The sequence below is a fragment of the Bufo gargarizans genome, chromosome 7, assembly GCF_014858855.1.
Source record: "Bufo gargarizans isolate SCDJY-AF-19 chromosome 7, ASM1485885v1, whole genome shotgun sequence".
NCBI classification, from domain to species: Eukaryota; Metazoa; Chordata; class Amphibia; order Anura; family Bufonidae; genus Bufo; species Bufo gargarizans.
In genome coordinates this window covers 4,528,386-4,547,581 of record NC_058086.1, presented here as the reverse complement: position 1 = coordinate 4,547,581, position 19,196 = coordinate 4,528,386, and the positions used below count along the sequence as shown (strand labels likewise).

General features: G+C 40.8%; 1 protein-coding gene across 2 annotated transcripts; it reads right to left on the bottom strand.

The window, feature by feature from the left end:
* Positions 1–2,955: 2,955 nt before the first annotated feature.
* CBX7 (chromobox 7) lies at positions 2,956–18,015 on the bottom strand. 2 transcript variants are annotated; one of them, XM_044300915.1, is made up of 7 exons: positions 17,309–18,015; positions 16,397–16,440; positions 8,468–8,533; positions 7,666–7,732; positions 7,060–7,423; positions 6,647–6,733; positions 2,956–5,387 (listed from the first exon to the last, which is right to left on the bottom strand). In XM_044300915.1, the coding sequence occupies exons 1-7, from the start codon at positions 17,375–17,377 to the stop codon at positions 5,230–5,232; spliced, it is 855 nt and encodes a 284-aa protein (XP_044156850.1). In that variant the 5' UTR covers positions 17,378–18,015; the 3' UTR covers positions 2,956–5,229. The 2 variants fall into 2 exon arrangements, with proteins under 2 accessions (XP_044156850.1, XP_044156851.1); XM_044300916.1 differs by lacking the exon at positions 6,647–6,733 and having other exon boundaries at positions 17,309–18,014.
* Between the last annotated feature and the right edge of the window lie 1,181 nt (positions 18,016–19,196).

Here is a 19,196-nt window from a genome sequence, read left to right as displayed (position 1 = left end):
GCCACCCGTTTTTTTTTTTGTTTGTTTGTTTTTTAAATCGCTCCTATGCCCTGCTGCGCCCTCCTGAAGTTTTCACACTCCGTATACTAATACCGAGCATCGGAACAGGGAGGAGACGACGCCAGGGTTTCTCAATGGGTGTCTCCTTCTCCCTGGCTGTGTCGCGATCCAATCACATCGGAGAGCGTCACAGCCAGGGTGTTTTTTCCTACCATCAGGAGGGCACTGCGGGGCATAAGATCAATGTTTAAAACAAAAAAACGGGTGGCAGCATCAGCGGAAGTAACACATGTAAAAATTTAAAAAAAAAGATCGGAAATCATAAAATGATGGGCCAAATGGATGGTATTCTGAAAAAAAAAATATGTCTCATGTATCATGCCCATAATAGTCACTCAAGGATTAAAAAGCTTTAGGAACATATGATGCAAGATCTTACATCATATACAATACAGCACAGACTGCAACAACCACAGAAGGTATAATTTTAAATACACAGCCTAACCTTGTACTTAAGTATGCAGAATATCATTCAAATAGATACAATGCACATACAGGAGATGACACTGAGCATAGTCAAGCCAAAGTGTTAATATAGAGCCTAACCTTGCACTTGATAATGCAGAATATCATTCAAATAGATACAATGCAGACACAAAAGATACTAGGCAAGCCAAAGTCTTATGAATACACTTGTGTTTTAAGCTTTTTTGGTCCTAAGTGCTAATACACAAAAAGTACCTAATGTAACATGTATTTATATCAATATATACAAAATGATACAACTGTCAGCTCTCAACCTTTTACCAAAGCAGTGGACACTGGCGAACTACTGGGAGCAGCAGAATGCAAATATGCAATCAATAGTAACGGAATGGCCTACCAGCTGAAAGAGGCCAGCTATTAGTGATTACTTCACATTGATACAGACTGCACACCCGTATAGGATGCTACCCATGTACTTACTCCATAGAAATGTAAAGCAGAATTAAGGTAACATTTGCAGAGCAACAGCAGCTACATGAATAATATGTAACCTGTTTTCATTGCTTCACGGTAATCACAAGCTTCCAAATACGCCATCTCGCAAAACTATAAATATGGGAGGTAGAATACTAGCAAATCAAGCAATCAATTCTTGATGATGTCACAAAACAGAACACAATTTCTATTTAAAAAAAAAGAAATAAAAGAAAAAAAAAAATGTTAGGGTTCTAACATACCCACAGTGAAAGAATCGAAAAATAGGAATTTCTATGTTTTGTACATTTGAATGTATAGAATAATATAACTGAACTTGCATAACTGTTAAATAAAAGGGACTGTATGAGAATAAACATACAGTCAATCTGATCGGTGACAGACTGACTTAAGCACATTTACATTGAATAAGGCTACTTTCAAACTTGCGGCAGAGGATTCTGGCAGGCAGGTCCGTCGCCGGAACCGCCTGCCAGATCCGTCAATCCAAACGCAAAACAGATGGCATTTGTCAGACAGATCCGGATCAGTCTGAGAAATGCTTTGAAATACCAGATCCGTCTCTTGGATGTCATCCGGAAAAACGGATCTGGTATTTTTTTATTTTCACAGATTTAAAGCGGAAGAATGGATCCTTCAATGCAGCACTAATACATTTCAATGGAAATTAATGCCGGATTCCGGCAAGTATTCAGGATTTTTGGCCGGAGAGAAAGATATAGCATGCTGTGGTATTTTCTCTGGCAAAAAAACATAAGAGGGACTGAACTGATGCATCCTGATACATACTGAACGGAATGCCCTCCATTCAGAATGCATTAGGATAAAACTTTCCGGTATTGAGCCCCTAGGATGGAACTCAATACCAGAAAAGAAGAACACTAGTGTGAAAGTACCCTTAAGCAGCAGTAGACTTTAAAAGCCCCCATACACATTAGTGTATTGTCGGTGGAACTCATTCACATTGGCAGGTTTGGATGATGTCTAATGCAGGGATCAGCAACTCCAGCTGTTCTGAAACTACAACTCCCAGAATCCTCCTTTCACTTCTATGAGAGTTACATGAACAGCCAAGAAAGTGTGTATGCTGGGAGTTGTAGTTTCACAGCAGCTGGAGTGCCAAAGGTTGGTAATCCCTGGTCTAATGTGTATGGAGAGCTCTCTACTGTCGCAAGACAGATAATGTCGCGAGAGAGAAGTATCAGTCAAACTGAATATTTTTTCCCGATCCTTTTCTTCTCTAGGGAGATAAGCCGCTGTCAGAAGTGTCTAGCAATGGCTGTCTCCTCACTATCTCCATTGACAACACATATGTGTTTGGCCAACCAAACATGTATGTGTATGGGGAAGTTGGGAGAGATAGCTGTCGGTGGAACGATTGTTCGGCCAACAGCCATTGAATGTGTATGACTAAGCTTTAGGAACAAAGTTAGCATCTGCTGATCATCTGGAAGTGCTGTATTAAGTTCGGCTTTTGAACAATTATTCATACAAACTAGTAAAACAATCTAGAAGGAACTATATCAATTCACAAGCTTAAACAATCAAGCTCTGAAAGTTTCCCACCTTTAGTAAACATATTTCTTTCCAGCTAAATACACTTATATCCCACAAAACAGTGCATAGAGGCAGAATAATGACTGGTCAAACTAGTAGGCAGACCATGAAAAGAATGCACTATTGTCATTTACAACATTAAGAGCCAAAATACCAGTGTTTACATACATCCTAAAGCAGAATAAAGTGCTCATGTCAAATATTCACTTATCCCTCTCATGTACATGTTACCCTGTGTCTGCCAGTTGCATATTTGGGTAAGATTAAAGGGCGCACTCCATGGATAAGCTTAGAGGCCTATTAGAATGAACATTTGAAGTGCTCAAAGTTCAACAGCTACCTACACAAAGATCAATGCATCCAGCTCTTTCTTAGAATAACATACAGAATGAGAAAAAACAAACAAGAACACAATTCCTCACTCGTGGTCTGTAGTTCAGCTCTTGGGGCCGCCCTTTGGAAGTGCTGACACATTAAAACAGAAGCTGTTGGAGCCATTCTTACTTTGTGGCTCTCTGTACTGTCTCATTGTTGGGGAGCCCTTTCTATGATGTCCATATGTTCTACAGGGCATATGGATAGGGTTGTCATTGTGACACATCCCTTTCAAAGGAAACCAGTCACCACCAGACATGTTGAAATCAGTTACCTGTCACTTATCTGCTAGAGTAAAATGGCTGCTGAGAACTTACAGTTGAATAATGACAGGACCCTTCGGAGAAGAGTCACCAGAGAACGGTCACAAGTACTCATGTGTTTCCCCAATAACAGGACGGTAGTAGGGGAAATCAGGGAGTCATGAATAACCTGGTCTCTTCACTGGACCTGGTGAGCACTGTTAGCATTAAACTATTGATTTATCAAACTGGCTTTGTATTTATTTTGGAGTAAATTGCGACTTTTGTTCTTTTTAGTGTAAGACACATTTATCGATTTATTATTGGGGAAGTCTCAGCTGCTCTCCACTCCTGACCTGGGCTGTGGCAGGCGACAATAAGCCACAATGTGATGCTTTGCCTGTGCTAAAAATAACAAGTGCTGGATGCCACTTTCCTAAATTTGGCACACAGACTGTTACCTTTACACAGACAGACAAATGTGAAGACAACTTTCAAAATTGTCCTGTTGATAAATCAGGGCTTAAGTTCACAGCAGCCACTTTACATTAGCAGACAAGTGATAGATTGTTGTTTCACCATGTCGGTCATTACTTCAGCATAAAGGGGGTGACAGGTTCCCTTTACGATACTTAATCTAGTGATGGTGTCACACAAAGCTTTTTTTTTTTTGTTTTTTTTTTGAGCCAAAGCCAGGAGTTGATCCAACAGGGAGGAGACGTGTAAGTGCTATCTTTATATTTCAAATTTCTTTCCAACCCACTTCTGGTTTTGGTTAAAGAAAATGCCCCAAAAACCTGTGTGACATCCCCCTTTATAGGCTCTTATTGCTAAAGGAGAAGTTTCATGTAACTATCTGCATTTCATATTTCATACTAGAAATAGAACTAGAAAATACTTTTTTTTTAAGGTTTTCCTTAGAGGCCTGAAATACAAAGGTATTAGCAAACCAGTAAGTAAAGCAGCAACTGTATCCAGATATACAGCAATGTATTCTACATGGTAAATAGCAGTAGCTTCATGGTTCTTATTTGTATTAATGAATCACTGCTGCTCAGTCAGAAATAGACATGTATGTGTTGCTACACACTTTGCGTTTACAAAAACAGTGACGGACTAGTAGTCAGTGCAGATGCATGCGTCATTAGCTACTACAGTATAGCAAACGATTAACCAATCAGGATAATAGACTGACCTGGGCATTGTGGTCTGTAGCCAACAAGCAGGGGTACATATAGATCCTGTGCATATAGTATCAGATAGACATCTGTAGCACACATGTATAATATAAGCTGTAAAATTCAAGAACTCTGACTTTGTTATCAACCAAGTTTCATTAGCACAGCTGCAAATGTTACACTATTTATATGCGGACATAGGTCTATTATGTAGTATACCGAGTGTAAGTGCAGTAATTTCAGTTTGGTACTCCTAAGGTGCTGTATGGATACACAGATTTCATCTGCTGTATCAGCATGGGATATTACTGTAGCTAAACCATTGATGGATACACATTGCCATTATGCATGGCGTTCAATCATGAGTATTCCTATTAGAGTTATAGTACAAAGTGTAGGATGTATGCATGAAAGTGATGCGTTATTTCAGGTTTTCCATTTATGTACTATAAATGCAACTTCTCTCTCTAAAATCCATGTGAAAGATAAATTCTCCATCCATGCACAGGAAGAGCACAGCTTCATACTTCCGAATAAAAGCAAACACAAACTACATACTGTCAAAGCAGCCATCATTTACAATGACCATATGAAACAGCATCTGTATATCAGAATATCTCCATGTGACTTTCTCAAAGAGAAGGACCAGTTGTTGAAGCCTTCTAGTTATTCAGGAAACAATGTAAGCAATGTTAATGAAGTTTCTGGAGTCGGGGGAAAAAAACAAAACAAAAAAAAACCAAAAAAAAAAAAAAAACACACTCTTCCTAAAACAGGACCACTGTTCTGCACTGTTATACAGGCCTTTTTATGGAGGAATCTCTCCTTTGTTTACTGTTATTTTTAGTCTGTATACTTCATTTCAGGGGAGGAAGAGAAAAGAATGATTACAGCAACTAGCATTCACCACTGCGGTCCCGAAAAAAGCCTTCTGCACATCGGGCTTCACGGAAAGTCACCGTGATGGAATTTGAAGTGATGTCTGTAACAGTAATCTCACTGGGCAAGGGGAGGGCAGGGAGCCAAAGAGGAGCGGTATCTGATTTTGTGTCATCTGTAGTGAGACAAAAGAAATGATAGTTCTGAGGTTACTGAGAATCACATATAATACACACAAGCATAATTACAAAATCAGACACCTGAACAGTTAAATATTTTTTCCAGTATTATCACAGTTCTAGAATCCACTGTTAGAATCAGTGACTATGGGCAGTATGCTATGCGAACCGGTTCCCTGGCTACAAACAACTCTGTTTTATTCTGAAATGCTGTGGCGTTTCAGAAAAACACAGGGGGTCATTTACTAAGTTGAAGTACGCCTAAATTAGGTGCAGAGGATGGCGCAATGGTTAGTTGTGCCGCTATCTGCGACTTCGCCCCGCTCACACCAGGTCTAAAACAGTGGGCAGGGGAGGGGACAGGCCCATCTCATTCTTCATTCTCTACGTGTTGGCGTAGAAAATGGTTTAAATGTAAGAGAGCTCGGAAGCCGTCTTACATTTATAACCAGTGCTGAATGCGGCGAAATTACAAGGAGAGGCACGCACCTCTTCATAACTTCGGCAGAACCACCGTTAGCGACGGGCCTTTATTAAGATCGCTGTCTAAAACGCCGGTCTTAATAAACGTGCCCCACAGTTTAGAAATGAGCCAGGAATGGGGAGAGGTGTCCTGTAGATGGCTTTCCGCCAGATTCTCCCACACTTAACTCAGATTTATTGACAGTTGTCTCAATATACACAAATCAGGGGACCTGTCAATCAAGCTCAACTGGGGAGAAGCCATGAGGGGGTGCTTAGACTCTTCTCCCTGTTCCCAGCTTATTTTTAAACCATATTTTCTCAGAAATACCACCGTGTTTCTATTTTTTAAGTAAAATATAGTTGTTTGCAACAATGGAGGCTGCCAGTACTTCATGCTGTCTGTGGGCCAGACAGCAGAAAGTTCCTGACAGGTTTCTTTTTACCACAAAACATCTTGCCAAAATTTTAGTCAGCAAGACAATACTGTCCTCCAAATCATAATTTCCAATAAAACACCTTTTAAAGAGTGTCCTTTCACACAATTTCATTTAATAGAGAATGGTGTTAACTAGCAAATTTCTAAATCACTCCATTAAGAAAATATGCCTGCATCCACCTGAAAAAAACTGTAAATTCATGGCCACTAGGGGTCTCACTTCCACCTAATTTAAAGTCTACTGCCTGTTGCCAGGCAAGATCTGCCCCTGGCAACAGAGACACAGAAGATGGCAAAGAGGAAGCGGGGGCATTTCACAGCTAGTGGAGATTCTGAGCCTGATAAAAGAACTACTTCTACACTGCTTCCGAAGATCACCGAGCCTCCAGCTTTTCTGTAAGTGGGATCTCTCCCTCCTTCTCGATTCTGTGAGCTCCAGAGCTGAAAAACATACATAGTGGGAAGTAAGGTCACAGCATTACAGTGCTGGAACATCCCCTGCTTGTGAGAGAAATGCATCTAGTTGTGAAACATGGAATAATATGGCAGAAAAATACACAGCTTACTTCACAGCTTTGATTGTACAAAGAAGTGCAGCTATTTTGCAAACTTTTTTTTTTTTTTTTTTTAGAGAACTAAAAGGTACACCTTAATACTAAAATTACAAGGCCATTATTTAGTAATTATTAGGAGGCTCAATAAAATATTTACAATTTGTTATTGGTATTTAGTAATGTGTAACCCAAAGACTAGATGAAGTATCCCACCCTTAATGTCAGCCTCATGCATCGTTTCGTCTTCATGTGCATCTTCCTCTGCTGGTTTCTCTTCATGCCAATCAGGGATGCTTTGAGCTTCTTCCTTTTCATCCTCCTTGGCAAAGAAATCTGTTCGGCGAGTCAGTGGCTCATAGGTTGATACGCGTAGAAACTTCTTGCGTGAGAGGCACAAAAACTTCCTCCCTTTACGCTGCTTGCTGAGGGGGAACTGCAGTGATTTGGCTTTCTCTGGCACTGTGGAAGTTGTTGTGGGTTTAGAGCCGAGACCACTGCTGAACCTCCGAGACAAGGAAAAGCAGAGTTTTCTCTCTTTGGACTTGTGTGCACTGCGTAGGTCCATACCATAAAGCCTCTATAGAAAAAAAAAAAAAAAAAAAACAACATTTATTCTCGTCCTCACTCACAGCTTAATAAGAACAACAAGACTAATTAAAATCAAGAAATAAACAGAACTACTGTTTTAAGCTAAACAATTGTTTTTCAGCACAGATTTATACACGTTATCATATCTGGCAACTGAAAGAATAATACACATTTCTATAATGTATGTGACCTCAGGTTAAATATAGAGATAAGTTCACTTTTCATTCATACCTGCAGTAGGAGGCGTTTAGGTTTTGGGCCTCGTTTTCTGCACCCAGAGGCTCTTTCTTTTTCTTCCCTACAAGACCAATGCATAATTAATTCATATTATATGTATAATGCGTTTTGCAGCTCTCTCATTATATATGAGGCCTTTATGTTTGTATCATTGCTCTAAATAGCTTTCAGCATTACTATGTAGCTACTAGACCTTTATCTGCATGATCGCTGGGCCACATTTCAGAATTATAATTACTTTGGGATACATAGTAGTTCCTATAGAAGAAGTACTTTAATAAAAATTATGAAGCAAAACATTAAAGTGGATTTCTGCTCGAAGCTTATAACTGACCATGTGTTAGTAAATCAGAAGTTAGATCAGGGACCATTTTGAGGTTCTTTTTTCCACTGATAGAAATACTGAGATTTTTCTATTGAGACAGCTATTTTTGCAGACGTCACAACAGATTCTGCTGCCATGTTGGTTGTTACTTTTCAACTGTCATCTGAAACTGATGAAAGACTCACTTTTTTTATTTATTAAAAGCACATACTAACAATAGAAGTAATTAAAAAATGACAAGCAATATTGCTGAAATTGGTGCCGTCACCTGAGCAAAAAGTTGGCACAGCAACAAAATAGAAAAATGACAATATCTTTGTGGAAAAGAAACACAATTACCAGACTGTAGCTACGGTTGTACTTCAGATTTACCAATATACAGCCAGCATTAAATTCTGATGGAGATAGTCTATAAACAGCTGTGCTGTAAACCCTGTAATGTATAACCCCATAAGTTAAACCTAAACTCACTTTTCTTCATATGCCAAAACAAGACGTGGGTCCAAAATGTGTTCTTCTGGTTCCCACGTGCTGTACCTATAAGAAAAATAAATCCCATTTTAATAAATGAATTCAATAGCATAAAAATAATAAAGCAAAGCAATACGAGTTACAAAAGCAGAACTTTAGGGGAAGAGGCAACAGCAAGTCAACTTCACTGGAATCTTAGTGTATCTAGAGAAACAGTTTTACTCATTTATTTTAGTAATAGGTTTCTGTATTTTTCTCTTTAACCTTACTGTGTTGCTTTGTATAAACTATTTTTTCAGTCCCCTAAATGCAGGTCAATAATATGCAGAATGGATTGTCTTTATTCTGCTTGTGAATGATAAACCCCCAGGAACATTTGTTAATTCATACATACAAGAAACAATTACTGGAGATATGTACACATGCCTGAATGTTGGATGAGTATACTGCTGGCTGCACTGCAGACACATGAACACTCTTAACAGTTTTAGTTTGGAAGCCCAAGTCAACCTTCCCTGTTTAGCTACATCTTTCCACATAATCACACTCATAAAACATAACGCAGGGTAAGGAAAGGAAGTTTGTTTCAAACATTGAAATGTCACATGGCCAAAGTTAGACTTCAAGAAAGCTCAGAACCTTTTCAAAGTGGTTATCAAACTTGTAGAAAACAAATAAAAAACACACACACACACACACACACACACACAAACAATGCCAGAACAGGTCAGATGCACAGAGGTTAAGAAATGATAAGCTCAGAGTCCTCTCTACAAATGCTCGCAGTTTAGGTAAAAAAATCTATGAACTTGGGTCAATAATGGCATCTGAGAATGTAGATTTAGTGGCTGTTACGGAGACATGGTTTAATGAAAGAAATGACTGGGACATAACCATACCAGGGTACTCTTTATACAGAAGAGACAGAGAAGGCAAGAAAGGAGGAGGAGTGGCCCTGTATGTGAAAGATAGCATTAAAGCTAACCTAATACAAGTTGGTGAGGCCAACATAGAGTCAGTTTGGGTTACGTTGCAGTTTGCTAATCATGCAGTAACTCGTGTAGGTGTGATATATAGACCACCTGATCAAGTTAAAGAACTAGATGATCTACTAGTTGAAGAAATAGCTAAAATGACAATGAAAGGAGAAGTTATCATTATGGGAGATTTCAATCTTCCAGATATAAACTGGAAAACCAAAATAGCAAGTTCTACCAGGAGTACAGATATTCTAAATTCCCTACTGGGGTTATCCCTACAACAAATGGTTGAGGAGCCAACCCGGAGGGAGGCCATTTTGGATTTGATATTCACAAATGGGGATTCGGTATATGATGTCATTGTAGGCGAAACCTTGGGATCTAGTGATCACCAGTCAGTGTGGTTTAATATAAGAACTGTGAAAGAGTCCCACCACACAAAAACAAAAGTTTTAGATTTTAGAAAAACAGACTTTTCAAAAATGAAATTAGTCATAAATGAGTCCTTATCAGACTGGAACGGATTACATGGAGTCCAGGAGAAATGGGACTACTTAAAAGGTGCATTATTGAAGGCAACAGAAAATTCAATTAGACTTGTCAGTAAAAGCAAAAAAAAAAAAGAGACCACTGTGGTACTCGGCAGAAGTGGCCCAAATCATTAAAAATAAAAAGCTAGCATTTTGTAATTATAAAAAAAACCAGAGCAATGAAGATAAGGAAATCTACAAGATTAGGCAGAAAGAGGCCAAGCAAGTTATAAGAACTTCTAAAGCGCAGGCAGAAGAAAAACTAGCTCAGTCTATGAAAAAAGGGGATAAGACATTCTTCAGATATATAAATGAAAAAAGGAAATTAAAACAAGGAATAACTAAATTAAAAACAAAGGACGGAAGGTATGTAGAAGAGAATAAAGGGCTAGCCGACTGCCTTAATGAATACTTCTGTTCAGTTTTTACAAAAGAAAAAGAAGGAGAAGGACCTCCACTAGAAAGGATGACTAATAAATCGTTTGATGCATGTGTCTTTACAGAGGAAGATGTTCTAAGTTTGCTGTCTAAAGTGAAGACAAATAAATCACAGGGGCCTGATGAGATACACCCAAAATTATTAAAAGAGCTTAGTGGTGAGCTGGCAAAACCGTTAACAGATTTATTTAACCAATCATTAGTAACAGGAGTCATCCCGGAAGATTGGAAATTGGCAAATGTCGTGCCCATTCACAAGAAAGGTAGTAGGGAGGAATCGAGCAACTATAGACCAGTGAGTCTGACATCAATAGTAGGCAAATTAATGGAAACCCTATTAAAGGATAGGATTGTGGAACATCTAAAATCCCATGGATTGCAAGATGAAAAACAGCATGGGTTTACTTCAGGGAGATCATGTCAAACAAATCTTATAGATTTTTTTGACTGGGTGACTAAAATAATAGACGGTGGAGGTGCAGTAGACATCGCATATCTAGATTTTAGTAAGGCTTTTGACACTGTCCCACATAGAAGACTTATCAATAAACTGCAGTCATTGAGCATGGACTCCCATATTGTTGAGTGGATTAGGCAGTGGCTGAGTGACAGGCAACAGAGGGTTGTAGTCAATGGAGAACATTCAAAACAAGGTCATGTTACCAGTGGGGTTCCACAGGGATCTGTACTGGGACCAATTTTGTTTAATATCTTCATAAGTGATATTGCAAAAGGCCTCGATGGTAAGGTTTGTCTTTTTGCTGATGACACAAAGATATGTAACAGGGTTGATGTTCCTGGAGGGAAACGCCAAATGGAAAAGGACTTAGGAAAACTAGAAGAATGGTCAGAACTCTGGCAACTGAAATTTAATGTGGATAAGTGCAAGATAATGCACCTGGGGCGTAAAAACCCAAGGGCAGAATATAGAATATTCGACACAGTCCTGACCTCAGTATCTGAGGAAAGGGATTTAGGAGTAATTATTTCAGAAGACTTAAAGGTGGGAAGACAATGTAATAAAGCAGCACGAAATGCAAGCAGAATGCTTGGATGTATAGGGAGAGGTATAAGCAGTAGAAAGAGTGAAGTGCTTATGCCGCTGTACAGAACACTGGTGAGACCTCACTTGGAGTATTGTGCGCAGTACTGGAGGCCATATCTCCAGAAGGATATAGATACTCTAGAGAGAGTTCAGAGAAGAGCTACTAAACTGGTCCATGGATTGCAGGATAAAACTTACCAGGAAAGGTTAAAAGACCTTAATATGTATAGCTTGGAAGAAAGAAGAGACCGAGGGGATATGATAGAAACTTTTAAATACATAAAGGGAATCAACTCGGTAAAGGAGGAGAGCATATTTAAAAGAAGAAAAACTACCACAAGAGGACACAGTTTTAAATTAGAGGGGCAAAGGTTTAAAAGTAATATAAGGAAGTATTACTTTACTGAGAGGGTAGTGGATGCATGGAATAGCCTTCCTGCAGAAGTGGTAGCTGCAAATACAGTGAAGGAGTTTAAGCATGCATGGGATAGGCATAAGGCCATCCTTCATATAAGATAGGGCCGGGGCTATTCATAGGATTCAGATATATTGGGCAGACTAGATGGGCCAAATGGTTCTTATCTGCCGACACATTCTATGTTTCTATGTTTCTATGTTTCTATGGTTTAAAGGCTGCAAATGTTATAAAAAAAAAATATATATATATACTAATCTCTTCTTTCCACTGAAGATTTAGCGATTCTGCTCCAGCGGTCCTCCTGGTCTGTTCACAACTGAGCAGCATATGACTTTTGCAGCCAAACCAAACAGTGACCACACGTGCCTACTCTGTGGCCTGTAATGTACGGCCTGTTATCACTGTGTCCAAACTGCCCACTTGTAAACAAAGACCAAGAGAATTGGATCTTCAGGGGAACAAAGAGGTGAGTAGTATTTTTGTTTTATAACCTTTTGCAGCCCTTGATACATTTATTTTACAAGTTAAATAAATCCTCAAATTTAAAAAGGAATGAGGGTGATGAAACAGCAGCTTGCAGATCCAAACTTTAAAATGTCATGTGGCTAAACTCAGTAAAGTTGGACCAGCACTTCACGAAAGCTCAAACCTGTTTAATCTTTCTCTATAGGAATCTATCCCCGGACAGACTTTATTATATGATATAAATAATGCTAGATTTAGGCTTCTTTTACACTAGCGTTAGGCTTGTCTGTACTAATGCTTGCACGCGTGTGCTGCCCGGCCCGGCCCCGCTCCGTTAACTATAACGGGAGATGCGGCGCAGCACGGCAAACATGCCGAGAGGCTGCCGGACAAAAAACGCAGCACACATGTGCAAGTATTAATCCAGCAGACTGTTCCCCTGCCGAAACAGCCTGCTGGTAAAGCCTAAAGCTAGTGTGAAAGAAGCCTTTAGTGGGTGATGGGTATTGGACGATTAACATATTAATCTGACTGATTAGCCCTTTTTGTGCCTGACAATATAATTCTTATTAAAATTGGAAAATATTTTTTTTTTCTATAGGATCACAGCTTTTGTAAAGTTTGTTCAGTCTTTGCTACCTGCGCTATCATATCCTGGTGCAAGCTACAGGCACTGTAATGCTCCCACACAGGCTGCACTGATACACCACTGCAGATCACAGCAGGTATCCTAGCACTGACTGATGTTTTACAACCCATTTAGGTTGATATTATTATTATTATTATTAATAATAAATGTCAGCAAATTACAAATACTGATGAAAAATACAGACCATGTGAAAGTAGCCAAACACACACACAAAGAGAAGCAGCAGAAGCATGGAAACATTAAAGAGAAGTAATGAGCAGTGTTGCTGTGGATTTAGCTCTGGGATAAGCTAGGAAAATGCCTACTAGAAGCAGCAGCAGTGTCTGTGTGTCTCTCTACATCTGCTCCCTTTCCCCTCTCCAGTCTCTATAGACATCTATGGGAAGCAGCTGTAACCTCATCTGTGGGGCAGCTCGGTCGCTCAGTGGTTAGAATAAATGAGTAAAATAAATACAAATCCGTCAATGAAGCTTGATATTAGACCCATCTTTGTTTCACTGAATGAAAACCATGTTATGGTTTAGCTCAATTCCTTACACAAACTTTGCACTGGCCACTCTACTTAACAGAATTTAAGGGACTGCAAATTACCCCTTGCTGCCAACTTCCAGGATACTACCCAGAGTAGTTGCCAACTGGTGAAGCAAAAAGAATGGAGAGCAACCAAACAGAGCCATGGATCAATACCAGGCATCAACCGAAAATCCATCAACTAAGCCAGATACAGAGTCAGGGAGCTAGCAGAGAAACAAACTGGGGAAAAAACTACAAACGATAGAAAGGCAGGCAAAAGGGAAGTCAAACAGTCCAAGTAATACCAATAGGAGTGAGAAAGGGTTAATCCACAAAACTAAGTCAGAAAACAGGAATCCAAAACAAATCCAATATAGCACAGAGTTGACATAGTAAGTGGCACTGGAATCAGAGCAAGCCAACTTTAAATAGAGAGCCGAGCACTCCGATTGGTCCTTCCATCTGTCCCCTGATTGGTCCGCTGGCCAAGCCTCCTTATTGATTATCGATTGGCCAGCTGTATGCACATATCGATCACAGGGCTGACGGATGTGCATACTGGGCACACAACACCCAGCGTCCCTGCCAGCTCTACCCACAATATCGGAGCAACGGGGCCCAATGTTGAATGATCAGTGCAGAAGGCACAGAAGTCTGGAAAGTAGAGAATGAGGGTTTTTCTGTCACAAGTTATATTACAAAGCGTTTTATCTTCGCTTGTACTATTGATATATGGAAGATCTGTTGAAACAATAGTGACTAGGTAACCATCAAGCTTTCCAGTATTTTTGCTGGAAAGAATAGCACAGTGACAGAACCCAGAAGGAACCCCAAAAACCCATTGGGGTTTTGATCCATCAGAAAATTCTAAATCACAGTGGTAATGGCTCCAAATCAAACTGGAGACATAACGCTACTGTGTGAACTGAGCCTTAGTTCCTACAACATTACTTTTTTTTTTTAGATGTCAAATATTGCTGGGGCCATTTTTCATTAATACAGTTAACTGTTTAATTCTTCGACATTTTCTAGATCTCTTCTTCCTGTCAGTAAATGCAAAAACTGTTCCAATGACAAACGGTTCATTGCAGTTCTAAAATATAGTACAACAATATAGACATGACCAGAACTAGGGTTCAGCTTATGGATTCAAGCTAAAATACTTACATTCACTTAAAACGTAAATGTGTATGGAAGCTGCAACAGTGCACACTTCCTAATCTGCAATATTAATACCTTGGTCCAAACAGCTGATCTGGGTACTACAGCAAAGCAACATATAACCTCCCGTGCACACTGGCAGGATGCATCTTTAGCAAAAGCTGTGATACAATAGTGCCAACATAGGGCTTAGGGCTAAAAAACCAAGCGCCTGCTACAAATATAGTAACTGACTATGATTGTAATTAGGCTTCACTTACAAATGAATACTAGGTCTATGGTTGTGGTTTATGTAAGGAGCGTGCAGCCCTTTGGTAAGCACAGGGTTACAGAGCGCACACCTTTCCTCTGCTGTTCCTGCGCACACTGCAGCACAGGCTGAAGTAAACAAGTGAGCATATGACTCATGCGTCACTCTCATCTCCCTCCTCCTCCTCCTCCGAGTTCTCACTCCCCCTCTCAGATTAGAGGTGATAAACAAGACGTATTCAATAGGCAGTCCTTATCTAGGAGCAGGCAGTGCCATGGCATGAGCCCACATACACACATCTTTACCACCGCAAGCTCACTGATGGCCTTCTCTATACTGTATACAGTATTTAGCTCTGCTCAGCTGTAAAGCTTCCCATTCTGCTTTCAATCTAACAAAAAATAAAATAAATATATATATATATATATATATATATATATATATATATTCCAATCTATACTGTATATTCAGAAATGTATTTATAATAAATGCTTTTATTGCATTTCATGTCACAGATTAATGTGTGACTCTAAATGCCCAGTGGTTCATCCACATCTTATAATGCACAGCTGTAATGTGTTTTTTTAAACGTTCCTCTTTCTAGTTAACAGGAGAATGCATTGACACCTTCATTAATATAAAATAACACCTGGTAGATGTTTCCCACTGTAAAAATGTTACTATTACATATTTCGTGTGAATTGGAGTTTCTGTATGCTGCACATTTCACCTGGATACCCTTCACAATACATAAAAGGAATCATTTATTCAGGGCATTTAACGTGTGATCAGATACCAGTGGCACCCAGGTTGGGCATGCAGAGGGCTCCGCTACTACAGTGGAAGAAATCTCCCATCTCAAGCCACACACACAGGTTCGCAAGGCGGGAAATTCAAAGATGCTTCAGAGTAACTGGGAAGACAGACTCGCGTGTCACGATCTACAATGTGGTAGTCTATGAGAATGTCTTGTGTTAATGCGTTATAAGTACGAGAAGGACGATTACGTCTTCTCATTTATATAACTGTAATCAGACATTTGTGTTGATCTCCCTTTCTGCCTCTTTCCTAACATTTTAGGAGTTCCCACAGCCAGACACTATGCATGAATAAAAATAACTGTCATTTTACTCCATTCACATCATAACAAGTGTGCAATATTATTATCTGCAGCACCGTATAAAACCACAAGCAACACAATGTGACAAGTGCCGCCACGTGTTGCTAAACAAACCGTTTACACAGCATGGTTCCTGGAAAGCAGCGTATTCTGTTATGTCAGCTGGGTAGAGGTGGAACATAGATCGGGCATGGTGGGGGTGGTTGTATCTAGGTAATAAACAAACTGCAACCCTATAGAAATAAATGGGTGGGCAGATAGATGGATGGATAATAGTAGATAGATATGAGATGGATATATTCTACATATAAATAAATACAGTAAAAGGTTTCAAAACGTAAAGAAGAAAGCGCTCCTTACTTGGGGGGCCAGCCTTTCCACTTCACTAGATATTCCACTTTACCCTAGAAAGACAGCGACATAGAAACAGTTAATACATTTTGATATTTTACCGGATTAGCCACTATTTGTGCTTCCCTTGCTTATGACCTAAACACTTTGAGAATTCGGGCGCGATCGATTCATAGCTTAAACCCTTTCCTTGGAAAATATGAGTCATATTTTCACTGACCACTTAAGTCCCTTCACGTCCCCCCAAATGGATATGTAGTAAAGCAAACGTTTGTATATGAGTCATCTGTGTGAGTCACGGTTTAGTCACCTATAGAAACATCAGCAAGTGAGTCACCTGTAGCGTAACAGCCAGGCTTCTAATTCTGGTCTACAATGGCTGGGGAACGGCAGGATGGATATATGACTGTGTGCATGATAGTAACAGAACCTTAAATCCTCTGCAATCGCAGATCGATCGTTCTCACCTATAAAGGGGCAAATGGGATTAACTGTGCTAAACTACCAGTGGGGATCACCCCATGCTAATTCTAACGTCTAGCCCAGGGATGGCCAACCTGAGGCTCTCCAGCTGTTGCAAAACTACAACTCCCAGCATGCCCAGGCTACCTACAGCTATCAGTCTACAGAAGGCATGGTGGGAGTTGTAGTTTTACAACAGCTGGAGAGACTCAGGTTGGCCATGCCTGTTCTAGCCGGTAAGAAACTGGAACATGCACAGCTTCCGCCCACCTGTAGCTCCATCCCAGGCGTCATGGCTGCACAGACCGCTTCTTCTTACAGGATGGGTGTTTCATACCCGACTTTTAGGACTATGCCAGCAAGCATCATGCCTATCGAGCTAAACTAACGTCTAGTCATGCTACAAAAAAGTACAACTGCCTCCAGAGGATGCCCACATTCATGCCACAGCAGACTTACCTTTCTTACCCTCTTCTTGCGAATGCTCTCTACTGCAAACACTTGCTCTCCAATGGCAGACAGCTCCATGCCAATATCTGGCGTTGTTTCTCTGTGCCAGGTGGTCTCCAGTCCACTAGCAGACAGACCCCCTCCTCTCAATGCAGATAGAGGCTTCTCTTCTATTGCAGAGTGAGAGAGGCAGATGACACACCCCCCTCTCTGCAATGCACGAGTGCCAAGGGTGCCGTGCCACACTACGTGCCTGCCAGTACGCTGCCACAGCTGGGGGCGCTGAGTCTTCTCCTTCACTTATTCCTAGCAGTATGGGTGCTAATCTTCGGATGCCCACACCCCTTCTCCTAGCAGGCCGCCTAATTCCTAAATCTGGAGGTGCCCACTGCCGCAGTCCGGGCACACAGCTCCCTTTCTCTTCAGATACCGTGTCCTACTTCTTGCAAGTTCGCAATGACTGCCTCTTCTTGTGGTGCACTAGGCTGCTGCTGCTGCAGAATGCTCGGCCTCCTCCCTCAGTGATGCAGGCGGTGAGATGTGCAGGACTCCCGGACCGCTCCCGCCGACGCTGCTCCTTCTTCTCCTCCTCCTCTTCTTTGCATTACAACCTGCGCAACATTTTCAGGGATCGCGCAGCATCACCTCGGGAGCCTCGTACTAGTGGGAGGGAGCCTCTGGTGACGTCACTCCGTGAACGCGCACGGTGGGAGGGGCTTAGCGGATGATGATAGCTGCGGAGAGAGACGGAGCTGGCGGCGGTGACAGGGCAGAAGCGGGGAAGTGACGAAACTAGCGAATTCTGGAAAGTTCTGTTCAGCCTTGAAGAAAAAAAAAGTCATTTTTTTAAAAAAGTTTTCAGAAAATTAAAGCAGAAATTAGAAAACAAAATGAATGATGTTCTCAGCCTTTGCTGAAACCACAAAGGTGCAGGTGCTTCACAGACACAGGGAAGACCATTTGATGTGTCCAAGGCCAGGGAGGACATGCTGCTTCTAGGGCAGCCATTCATATTGAGCGTATTGCACAGCAGCACTTGGTAAACCGCTGGCCTAGCTAGCCGGTATTGGAGACTGGTGGCACCAGCACCTAGAAGAGCCAAGGAGCAGGGCCGGTTTTAGACAAAGTGTGGCCAGGGCCAGACTAAGAGCATGATGGGCCTATTTTTATAGAAAATGAAAACGCAGCGCAGAGCAATTTTTTATAACACAAAGTGCATCTGTCATATGTTTTATGCATATGAAATCACCAGCATAGCTGAATAGATGTTGATGTATCGATACCTTGCAGACCTTTATAGAATCTGTTCTTCAGCCTTTAGCTTAAAAAAATATAATGTTTAAGGTTAAACACTTATGGGGGCCCAGAGTGTCAAAAGAGGTGTGGTAAGGGGTCCTCTGTGCCCTCCAGACCGTAACACCTCTCCAATGTGAAGTCACGCCCGCTCCTTTGGTTGACACCAACGGCTCACTTGACAGCGACATGTTGAGATCCTGCGCTTGTGCCATGAATGGGGATTGCAGTACACAAATGTGGAGTCTGTAGGAACCTGAGACTGCGCATGCACCGCAATCCCCATTCACAGCGCATGCGGGATGTGTGTGTCAAAGAAGTTGCAGGCATGAACTCACAGGGCAGAAGTTTTGCAGCCCAGGAGGACAGCGCACCCCCAGCCACACCTGTTATACGCTGGGCTCCCATAAAGTTTTTTATTTTATTTTATTTTTTGTTTAGTGACATAAAGGCAAGAACAACATCTATAAAGGTATGCAAAGTATCCATACACCAACCTCTTTGTGCGGTCGTATGCACTTTAAACAATTTTAATTACCATTAAAGTGCCATAACAGGAACATATTGAAAATATTTTTTGGGGGGAACAATAGAAAACTGGTCA

Excerpts from the sequence above, each read along its gene's own strand:
- CBX7 (XM_044300915.1), bottom strand. The coding sequence starts at position 17,377 with ATGGAGCTGTCTGCCATTGGAGAGCAAGTGTTTGCAGTAGAGAGCATT. Across the intron at positions 7,733-8,467 it reads GTTTTGGCATATGAAGAAAA|GGAAGAAAAAGAAAGAGCCT; the intron begins GTGAGTTTAGGT and ends TTGGTCTTGTAG. Across the intron at positions 5,388-6,646 it reads TCTTCGGAAGCAGTGTAGAA|ATGACACAAAATCAGATACC; the intron begins GTAGTTCTTTTA and ends GTCTCACTACAG.